Here is a 12,079-nt window from a genome sequence, read left to right as displayed (position 1 = left end):
TAAAAAAACAATAACATTTACTAATAAAGTTTAGGAAAAAAAGCAAAACTGCCCAATAGGTAATGTACATTTCATACATTTTACAGTTTTCCTTTATCTTACGCAATTCCATCTTATAAAATGCTTAGAAATGTTGTTTCTGTTGCTATCTTCTGGCTGTCTAATTTGACACTATGAATGAGGCTGATTTTTCAATCTTCCAAGCAACTTCCTATGAAAGTTAGTTTTAAGATGTCTCTAGTTGAGCTCTCAAAAACTAAACACTGTGAAAATAAATTCCTGATTTTAATGTACTGCAAATTAAAAGACCCTGAACTTCAGATACTAAGTTCTTCTTTTCCTGTGCTCTCCCAACCTTGTCTCCTTTCAGAAGTTCCCTGTCAGGCTCTCCTAAGCTGCTTAACTTCTGAAATCTCTGCCTTCATTAGGAGCTTCCAATCTGGTCTCAGCCCAATCCTTGCCTGCTTCCAGTTAATCAGATCCTTACCACTGCAAATTTGGGATGTAAATATTCTTTTAAAAAAAGGTATCCGTTTAACTTCCACTAATTATACTGGTTAAACAGTTAAGTGATAACACATACCTAGTCCCGGCTTGGAGGTGTGGAGCTGTAGGCTGGCACCTGCATACCCCACCCACACCACCACAGGGGAGGGGCCACAGCCACCTGCCCAGAGCAATCTGGGGAGCCAGGAGCTGCACACACACCTGTTCGGACATAGCTGCTCCCCAGAGCCGTTGATGGAGGGCAAGGTGGTGGCAGCAAACTCTGTCAGACAATACAGCTTACCTGAAGTGGCAGCTGGGAGGGAAGAAGCAGACTAGCTATGAGTACTAGTCCTCCCCCTCACTCTTCCCTGCTCCCTCCTGCCTGCCCTGCCACCTTCCTGTTCTTGGAGTACTGTGCCATGCCCTGTGCTAAACATTAACTGGTAATACATTACCAGTAATTACACTTATTGTTTAAATGTTTAACCTTTCACATCCCTACTGCAAATTAAGACATTAAGTAGCTATTTTTTCTTTGACACATAGCATGTCTCAGAATCTTTATAAATAAACTAAAAGGGATATTGAGACACTATTTTCTCCACACCCCTAAATGCAAGGTGAGCTATATTTAAATCATTCCTTACAGATATTTGCAGACAGTTCTTAAAAACTTCCATGGAAAATGCTTTTAATAAGTTATTTCAAAGCTAAACTCTTTTTATGGTTAGAAAGTTTTTCTGAATGTCAAAATAAAAAACCCTTGTCACAGTTTAAGCCTGTTACTTCTTATCCCATTTATAATACACAGGGGAGGAAATGTACTGCCTTCTTCTTTACAGCAACCTTTTGTAGAGACTTATCCTGCTGCCACTCTGTCTTTTCCAGCCTAAATGAACCCAATTCTTCAAATCTTTCCATGTTTTCTGAGAACTAATACATTCTCAGCCTTTTTTGATCTCAAAGCCCATTTGCCTACCTCCTCCCAGCCTATATATACCCGAAATCCTCCTGCCATGCATAGATCTGCTTGTACTAACTCTAAAAAGAGGGTAGTATGGCTATATTTGTGAGATACTGAACTCAAGGGTCTGGGACAGACACTGTATGAACTGGTTTGACCTAAATCAATTAAGTCTGATGCTACATTCAACCAGGTTTATCTTAAACAAGTTTCAGCCATTTTGAACTTATGTACTGTTACAGGTTTAAACCAGTTTCTGATCACTTAAACCAATTTGCGTGTAATATAATAAAAGTCAATCTGTTCTTGATTGTTAGTCCCTCGCTCGGGCGCTTTGTATTTCCATCTCAGCTTTGTCATCTTTTTTCTGGATTCCCCATCCAAAACATCTACTAATAAAAGTCAATCTGTTCCTAGCCAAGGAGAACTAATCAGCCTGTCGCTTCAGAATGAGGGTGAGTGGTTCTGCATGAACGTTTTGGGGGAAAAGAAAGAGAAGTTAGATGACCAAGCCTTCACATGTATATCTTCATAGCCTACCAGTTGAGAACTGTAGTTCTCGACTACAGTTCTAGACTAGTGATCATTTTATTGCTCTCCTTTGAAATCTTTCCAATCAATTTGCATCTTTTCTGAAGGCTAGGAAAAGATGTTGCAATTGTCCCTGTGTGTTGTCCCAGAAAGAAAATATCCTAAGATCAGCATATGCACATAACACCTTCTAATTAGGATGTAGTGAGCAGCTGAATGCACTGCTACTTCTCTGCCAATGATTTGATGATACAGTTGTGAGATAATCACTCAGACATTTTGCAATATCCAGGGATAAACTGTTAGTACTTCTTAACCTGTGAACCTGGGCATCTGAATGATTGTATAAACTCTACCACCTAAAGGTGGGTACACATGTATTCCAGCTGAGCCCTTACCCATACCAGAGTGGAAGAATTGCTTTACATCTTACATACATCACTCCCAGTATGCTTTACTTTGCAACACACACACACACACGCACACACAGTGGCTTCATGTTTAGTTTTGAAATTCACTATAATATTCTATATCCCTGTTGTGAAACACTGTTGCCTAGCTAGTTGTTATACTTTTTTGTATTGAAGCACACATTTGTTCCACTTATCTGTATTGCACTGTATCCTATTATAGGCCATAACTCAAATATGTCATGATTATTTTGAATTCAAACTCTACCCTCTAAACACTCCTGACTTGGTAGTTTCTGTAAACTTAAATATATTCTCTTTTCTATCACCCAAATGACGACTAGGAAAATACCACATAAGTAATAAACTAAGGACAGACCTCTGCAGAACCCCACTTCATATACTTTTCCATTTTAACAGTGAACCACCAGTAATCACTCTGAGTAGTTTTTCCAACAATAAGGCTCCATCAGTTAGGCACCTTACAGCAGCTTCATCTAGATGAGTGGTACCCAACCTCCCCCCCCCCCCCACAGCCAAATTGGCTGTACAGTGGAAGGCTGGGGGGCAGGCTAGCCCCAACAGCCCTGCAGGGGAGAGGAGCTTGATCTGGCTCTGAGGATGGGAGGGTGCATTGCCCAGCACAACCCACCCTGCAGAGAGGAACGGGGGAGAGTCAGGCTTCACTGGCCATGCAGGGAGGGAAGGAAGGGGACATGGCTACCATCCAGAAGGAGGGAAATGGGTGGTGCATGGCCTGACCCCACGGGGAAAGGCGTGTTAGCTTGGCTCTGGCAGGCCGCACAGGGACTGGAGTTTGGTGATTTGGCAGGAGGGAAGATGACCATTATTAATGACCACCAGTCACTTTTTGCCAAATTTCTGGGCCCATGGGAAACCCTGTGGGCCAGATGCAATGGCTTTGTGGGCTGCATTGGCCTGCAGGTTAGAAGTTGAGCACCCCTGATCTAGATCATACCTCCCTAGCTTGTTTATGACAATGTCATGTAAACCAGTGTCAAAATACTTACTAGATCATAATATATCAAGTCTAACTACAAGGTTGGTTACCTTGCCATAGAAGGAAATTTGGTTGGTTTGACATGTTCTTCTAACAATGAAAATGTATTCTTAGACTATTTCACGTACATATCTATCTAATTTTAAAACCTATTATAACAATGACATGAGTATAAAAACAAAACTAGTTTTGGGAGCCCATAAAAATGAATCAGAACTCCTATCCCTTTCCTTGTGAAGGCAGCTGTCGCAAACAAATCAATCACTGGGGTTATAGTTTATATTTTAAGCTTGTACTTTAATAAATTGCAAATTTGTTTCTTAATCTTCTACTAGTGCGGTTAGGAAGAAGCCACTGAAGCAAGAGAAAGCCATATTTATGGGATTCCAAACTGGTGAGGAATCCAGAGGATCCTCTCATTGACAATCCAAAAGCAACAAAGGCTGGTCATGGGTGAATTTCTTTTTTAACATTCTGATGTTAATATACTTTCAGTATAGTTAAATCAATTCACATAAATACAATGAGGTCTACATAAATGTCCATTATTTAAACAAATGAACGTAAAACACAGATGTAAAAAAAACCAACATGGAATGATGGAAGGGAAACCTGACAAACAATAAATTTTGAATTGTGTGTCTACGAGTTAAACTCAGATAGAAGCAGAGGCTAACATGTATATTTACTTAATAGAAGACAGTTCCTGTAACTCAAAACTATGACTCCACTTCAAAAAATTGTGGACTTTTGACTCAGATGCCCACATGCTAATAATTTTGGCCAACAAATTATACAATTCAGGAAAAGATAGCTCAATTTTGCAAGATAAAAGATTCCTACTTTTATGAAGGAAAACTTTAATCATCAGAATAAAGGAATGTTAAATTTGCAAACTAGTTATAGAGATGATAAACTAATAAGTAGGAACTAGCTACCATTTCTCCCGCAAATGTAAAATAATTTACAGGTTTCCCTTGATTTATGCTATACGTGCATTTCTGGAGAAGAGTACATAAACTGAATTAGCATAAAGCGAACCCACTTTACCACGTTATAAATAGGGATAGGTTCCCATGATGGTGAGGGTGAGAGGGAATAAGGCTGGGACTAGGGAACAGGTGGGGGGAGAGGTGCCGCTCCTGGGGCTGCGCAAAGCAGAGGAAATGGAGTGGCATTCACCCTAGCCCTGGCTCCAGTGGTCCTGGGAGTGGCCAGTACTAGCTGCTTGCAGCCGCTGGGCTGCATTGTGCTCCGCCTGTCCCCATTCACCTCTGCCCCTGGGCTGTGCTGTGCCCTGGTATAGGCAGCTAGTGTTGGCTGCTCCTGGGGCCACTGCAGCCACGACTAAGGTGTGCTGCACCCCACATCGCCTGGGGCTCCTCTTGTCCACACTCACCCCAGCTTGGACAGCCGACACCAGCTTCCTGCACCAAGGCATGGCACAGCTCAGAAGCTGGGGTGAGCCCAAGTGCAGGGGAACAGGTGGAGCACGGTACAGTCCAGTAACTACAGGCAGCTGGTACCGGCTGCTCCTGAGGCCGCTGCAGCCAGGGCTGGGGTGAGTGGGGCCATGGCCTTTTCCCCTCCTTCCACAGACTTACCTGCCTGGGCAGAGGAGCATCTATGCTAATCACATAAGACTGAATTTACCTTGCATATAATGAATATTATGAATTTACCTTGCATATTATGCATCTAAATATGCTCATTGCATAAGAGCGAATTTGGATATGAAGAACCTGCATAAATGGAGGGAAACCTGTACTACAGTATGAGATTGTCAGTTTGAAGGAACCTTGCTTAAAATAATTTTTTTCTGATATTTAGCCTAAATTTTCCTTTGCTTACCTTCACTATAATTATTCTAGTTAAATCCTCTTGGACTCACCCGTTTCTGGTTTTGATCAAAATACTGTTGTAAATTTATCGTCTATCTACCTTGTCCAATATCTCTTAATTATTGTGGCTTTCATAAGAATCCTCTTTTTATGGGCATCTTTTTGAAGCCCAAGAAAATGTCTAAAAAAAGTATTCAGGTGTGATTTCATTGCAATTTTCAGTATAACTTAGATCTTTTTCAAGATCTTAGAAATGACACAGAATTTAACAAAATGAGAATGCAGATTATTCACTTGCTCCTATTACAGATGTTATGGAGGATGAAGGAATATAACCAACTTTTGGTTAATCAATCATTTTGTTTAGAAAACTAGAATTCTACTGTAGACTTTTCTCCACAACTTTCCTGGTCCCTGATCTAATCTTTTTATGTATGCAGTCCAAAAATTATTTAGTTATTTGTACTATTTATAAAGCAAATATAACCAAGCTATTTAAAAAACAAATATCTAATTTGCAGTCCAGATTATTACCCAAGGTCTCTTACAGTTACAATGAGCCAAAATACTCCCTTGGATTGAATAAATTTCATGTATAAATTTAAGATCCCAAGATTTTATTCTAAGGAAAACACTAAAATAGAGGAATTTCTCTAATCTGTCAATAATACAGATTAGAGAAATTAACTATTTTCTCAATTTTAGAGGCTCAAATTATTTTATGGTACTTAACAAGTTTAATAAAATATTAATGTTGCAAGAAAAAGGACTCAGATCTACATACACCTGGGCTTCAAGAAAGCATTGCAAACTTACCTTTGGCCAATAGGAGGCAGCCAACATGTATCCACCTTGCAAGAGATAAGTGGAATTTTGTGTCCCATTGTTCAACTGGAAACTGTCCTGGGTCTCATCTTGTGTAGTGCTCAGAGACGCTACACTCTCTTCATCATATGCTTTCATGTGAGGGGTTCCTTCTGCTAAATAAAAGCACTACATATAACTTGCAGTTACTTAGAAAATATGCAATATTTGCTCTGTTCCTATAGGATGCTCATACAAAGTCTATAAAGGATTAGAAAGAAACATTTAAACAGAAAGATAAAATGGAAAATGAAGTTGTCATTTTGGGTGCGTGCACAGATTTTTAATTTAAAGGGCCACATTTTACCAGGTATGTATATTCTGAACTACTCTGCTCTCTGTGCAACTATTTACTTTTTAAGAGCTTAATATGTGAAGTAGTCAAATATTTTAAAACTGCTATTTTCAGTGAAGTCAGGTATGAAAATGGTTAATAATTTTTTTTTAACATAACTTTTTCATGTAGAAGTGAAATGAAATGTAATTTGAATTTTAGGTAGAAAATTAGGCATGAAAAGAAGGGTAAGAGTTACCCAGAGGAGATGCTACTTGTGTGTGACCTGCTACATTTGTTTATGAGAGGTAAGTGGCTCCAAGCTTCTCTCGAAAAATTTAAAATGTTGTCTAAGTACCATATTTACTCCAGCAGGAGATGACCCTGATTAGAAGATGATCCCCACAAAACTAGATTCTGTACACAGAAAACTTATAAATGTGTATAATGTTCCAAGTATAGAATCTAATTATTGACAGTATGGATTTGTCCCCTTCCCACTGCTACAGCAGGGAAAATAAGTCTGGGGGTCAGGTAGCCCCTTTGCTCTTTGCTTTTCCCCAACTGTTTCCCTTGGCAGCCCCTTCCCTCTCTCCTGTCAGAGTGCTGTCTCTGAACACATGGAAGCAAGGAGCAAATTTGAAAACAATAACTCTTAAGTTAAACATAGCTATAGTAATTTGTTCATAGTATTCATACACTTAGTTCATTCAGAATTGATGCACGCTTCCTTTTTGAAACTGCTGCAAGTTTTAGCACAGGTATTCCATAAACACACTTTTGAACAGCACTTTGGCAGTTATGTATATAAAGTATAAGACTGCTCATAAAGTCAGAGGCTTATGATTTAACACATAATTCATTGGGCCGGGTCCCACCAGAGTCAACAGCATTTTAAGCCATGCTAACCCCACAGTAGAGCTGTGTGAAATTTCAACGGGTGTTTAATTCCAAAGCTGTTTCAACGCGTTTCGAGCTCGAAACAGCAAAATCAAAATGAAACTAAAGGCTTCGAAACAGCTTTGAAATGAAACAAGGGCACTTGAAACGTTTTGAAAGTTTTGAAACATTTCGAGTTTCGAAGCCAGGCTTGCTTACAGCTAAACAGAAACTAAGGAAGAGGAAGGAGAGGAAGAGGGGGGAAGGACTGCTCTGATATTGACATCTAGCTCCTGGTTCGACTCCCCAGCTTTCTGATCTTTTCCCCCAGCTCTTCCTGGGGGGGCGCTGGCCCCTGGATCTGCATGCGGGGTTTCTGCAGGCTGCTGCTGCAGGCTGGGGCCAGAGACAGCCGCTTCGGCACAGCCCACACTGAGTGACGGGCAGACTGTGGTGCTACCACTGGCCCCAGCCTGTTGAAACTCAGTGTGCAAATCCAGGGGCCGGCACCCTCCCACCCCAAAACTGCTGGGGGAATGATCAGAGAGCTGGGAAATCGAACCAGGAGCTCTGGCTGACAGGTGGCTCCACCCCAGCTCTGGGACAGTGTTTGGTGCCCTGTCGAGCCACCCTGCACCCATGCAGTGGTACAGCTGCCAATCCCTGTTGCCCTGCAGGCTCTGCCACGAGTGCCCAGAGGCCCCAGTCACCACTGCCAGAGCTGGTGAGTGTGGGACTTTTTTTTTTTTAAAGCCCTGCACTCACCAGCTGTGAAGCATGTGGATGACAGCATGCTGCCACTGCCAGCTGGGGCCAGCGCCAGCACCCAAGTCTGCCTGGTGCAGCCCACGCCAAGTGCTGGGAAGAACCCAGTGCTGGCGCTAGCCCCAGCTGACAGCGGCAGCCTGCTGGCATCCTGCATGTAGGTTCGGGGGCTTGCACCCCTTGGGAGGGCTGCAGGGCTGTGCCAGACTCCTCCTGGGGGGGAGCGGGTGCCCAGATCTTTGTGTGGGATGACACCATGCTGCTGGCAAGTGATACTAGTTTTACTTGGAACAGTTTGAGGTGCAGTTTCACAAAAACTCCTGCACCCATTTCCTTGAAACTTGGCAAGCCTCATGCACTCAGAAGAGGCTAGTAGCCTTGCACTTTTCATCCTAATCAGGCAAGAACTAACAAAGTTATAGGTATTTTCATGATTCCCCATTATAGCTTATGGGCAAAATGTCAAAATGCCTCGAAACAGCATTGAAACAATGAAAGTTTTGATGAACTGAAACAGAACAGTGCTTTGAAACAGTGAAACAAAACACTGTCCTGTCGAAACAGCAAAATGGAAGTTGAAATGAAACTATGCTGTTTCGCGCAGTTCTACCCCACAGCGCTGCACTGTTGAGTATGTGTGTGTACTTTAGACATGCCCCCACAGAGGATCCATGTGCTAATTACCCCCCCCACTCATGACTGGAAATAGGTGTTCTTTGTCATGAGTCCTGGATTGCTCCAAAAATTTATATGCAGATGAGGTGTTGGGCAACGTGGTCTTGTTCCACCTCATTGATGGGTCCAAACTAATTATATACACCAGGCTGAGAGGGAGTGACAGAGGGATTCTGGGTGAACTGTTTGGGGCCCTGTTTCATGATGTTTGCCAGGCATTTAAGATTGTTTGAATAAACGGGAATCATTGGAAATGGAAAAGAAAGGCACAGCTCAGCTGTGGGAGTAAGGAGGAAATAAAAATGTATCCAATATGATGGCTCACCAAGACTTGAAAAAGAGTTGGCAATGAGGGGGATTGTGCTTAATGGGCACTACCACATATCTTTTTCAAATAGGCTGCACTAACCTGTCCTTTTGGTAGGTTCTCATCACTTCTTTTGGCACCAGGGGAGAGTATCAGAGCTTGCTCCTGCCTTGCTGAGTACTGGCTTCTGGGCCCAGTGTGTGTTCCCTCCTGGGGAAGCACTTACCACCCCCCCCCCTTTTTTCTTTTAAGGGACATGCACATACCACACACACAGTTCCCATCAGTATTTTTGCCCAATATGAGCTAAGTGTTTTATAGTCATGCTCAGTGTTGGCTGCATTTAATCAACTTCATAGCTGATTTCGAGAGCTGAGCATGTGCTGCTTTAATGACAGACAATGTATTTGTATGCAGTAGGACAAAGGGGTCCTTTTCAACTAACATACTGATGTTTCTTTCCCTGGCTTTCATAAGTTTCTCCTCACACTCCTATTTCTATAATTTAATTTGTATCTTCCCCACTTTTAACCGTCATCAAAAGGATTAAAAATATAAATCGGCATTGTGCAAGAGTGCTTACACAACAGACATTTCCCTTCAGCAAGGAAAGAGATCATTTTAAACAAACAGTTGGAAAAAAGATCACAACTGTGTAAGAGTCCTGGTGCAAGAGCAAAGGCAGATAAACTTGTGGGGTACAAACCAGTGTAACAAAAATACCTATTAACATAGAAAATGCAAAAAAAAACAAAAACAAAAAAACAACAACAAAAAAAGCATATAATAGTATTTTTAAGTGCTATCTGTATATTCAAATATCAGTTACAGATGACTTTTTCATTGCTTTCATTACTTTTAAGTCGGGAAAATACCGTACATTTTAGCTGTGTTTTATGATTAAGTTTTTTATTTTTTCTTGTTCTCTCTTTTCCCCTCCCCTTAAGAAATATATCTTAACAGTTAAATGTCTATAAAAATGCCTCCATTTTCACTGTAATAATAAAATCCTAATAAAAACACTCCCAAGTTTTCCATATTAGAGGACCACAGAGGCCAGTGGAGGTAGCAGAAGTTGCCTTTTTCTTTTAATTCTTCTGTCCCATCCCTATCCTCCAACTGCTCCCCAGCCCAGAACAGTAATGCAGTGATTTTCAACACTTTTCATTTGCAGACCCCAAAACAAATGTGAATGGAGGTGCAGACCCCTTTAAGTTTAAGTATGGGTATTCACATAACTTCTGATTGATCATAGTTATCTTTCCTGCACCCCTTAGACATGGTCTGTGGACCCCCAGGGGTCTGAGGACCACAGGTTGAAAACCACTGGTCTAAAGGATTCGGTCTAAAGTCTAAAGAATTCTGCACATCTGTGTTGTTGACCAACAGCCCACTATAGTGCAGTTCTTGCAATTCCTCTTTTCTTTAAACGTGAAGAATCACTATGCTGGCTTTACAAGTAACAAGAGACCCACATGTATGAAGCAGGTAAGAGGAGAAAACGTTCTATAATGTCTGTATCAGCTTTGCACCTAGAATCTGTGCGGTAAAGGAAAAAGTCACTAAAATGAAGGCAAAATCAGGCCCTACAGAAGAAAGATACTCATTGAGCACATCAGAAAACCAAGCTCTACTGGACACCCTCCCACTGTTTTGCTATGGTACATAATGTTAACACTGCATCTCCTGTAACCTAGTTGTGTTCCCCTCCTCACCCCCATCCCTCTAATGTTAGTCCCTCGCTCAGGCGATATGTATTTCCCTACCGGCTCTGTCATCTTTTTTGGATTCATAATCCTAAACATCTACTAATAAAAGTCAATCTGTTCTTGTATTGGCTTGCCCCTGGATAACATTAGATAAAGTTCTTTCCTTAATATGTGCATATTAAAAAAAATATATTACCTGGTTGGAACTAAACTCATAACCCTGAAGAATAAAGACTAGGTCCATGAAACTTTAACTTTTAACATATAGAGGCTGATCCTACCAAAGATCACGGCAGACATTTTTGTCCATGTTTTATATCAACTACAGAACTGTTTTCATGGACAGCTGCAAGACAATTACTAAGCAGGGAAGTCCTGAGATTTCAATCACTATGGCTGAGCTTCTGGTGATAAACATTAATGTTTGTGTACTTTGACATTTGTTACAAATGTTTTAGAGCTTTCCCTTAAAGCACTTTGAAATAATAAAGTATCTATCAAGCATGCAATTTACAGGACAGTTGCACAAAATTTTCCGTGACTGTTGTTCAAACAAAACTTAAGCTTAATAATGACTATGCAAAATGAAGTTAAGAGAGCTTTCCAGCAGTTACTAAATTTTTCAATGCAAATTTAGAACAAGAGAGCCAAAGAAAGACAGATGGACTGATTTATACACACTACAATTTTACAACTAAATGTAGCAGACTTTGTTACTGGTATATAGTGAATATAGTCTCCACATATCTGTACTTGTCACATGTCTATACCTCACTGCACCTCATCCTAGTTTTATTCTTAACTCATTTAAGCCTCTTCTCTTTTTTTATAAATTTAATTCAGAGCCCACCTGATATCTGCTGCCTGGCAAGAAGCCTAAGCAGTATCATTACAAGTTCTTAGTCAGTCATTACCACTTTCCTCCACTACACGTTATTGCATTGCATCCTGCCTTAGCCAGTTCTTCCTTCAACAATGCTTATCTAGTGCTGAAGATGTTCTGACAGAGACAACGCGGCCAGACACTCGTTCTTTCCAACAGCCCTACTCAAATGCTACTGCCTGATTTCACTCCAGCTGTGTCCATATGATGCTGCAAGCAGTGACTAGTTGAACCAAACGAATAGTTGGCATAAATTAGTTGAACAAAAGAATTGGATGGATAATGGCAAAATGGTCTCGCCTTGAGCCAGGTATAATGTAGAAGGAGCCAGAATGTAAACCTCCAGTTTCTTTCCTACTCAGTGGATGAACAGAGAAATGCCATGTGGATAAGTGCTGGCCAAGTGAAGCAAGAGATCACTATGGACAAAAATCAACATTATTCAAATATAAAATATAGTGATATGT

The 12,079-nt window shown here is 41.0% G+C and overlaps 1 protein-coding gene across 14 annotated transcripts in view; it reads right to left on the bottom strand.

Moving 5' to 3' along the window:
* Nucleotides 1-12,079, bottom strand: part of CHD9 (chromodomain helicase DNA binding protein 9) — a 204,980-nt gene that overhangs the window by 24,843 nt on the left and 168,058 nt on the right. For 12 of the 14 annotated variants that reach the window (XM_090061866.1, XM_090061871.1, XM_090061872.1 and 9 more), the window contains one exon: nucleotides 6,073-6,236. In XM_090061866.1, the coding sequence (XP_089917992.1) occupies nucleotides 6,073-6,236 (164 nt within the window). The remainder of the gene's footprint in view (nucleotides 1-6,072; nucleotides 6,237-12,079) is intronic. The other 2 variants (XM_090061870.1, XM_090061873.1) reach the window with 1 other exon arrangement.

Source organism: Crocodylus siamensis, chromosome 9 (assembly GCF_052110815.1).
Source record: "Crocodylus siamensis isolate JL-2025a chromosome 9, ASM5211081v1, whole genome shotgun sequence".
Classification (NCBI taxonomy): Eukaryota; Metazoa; Chordata; order Crocodylia; family Crocodylidae; genus Crocodylus; species Crocodylus siamensis.
This window is presented reverse-complemented; position numbering and strand designations above follow the sequence as displayed.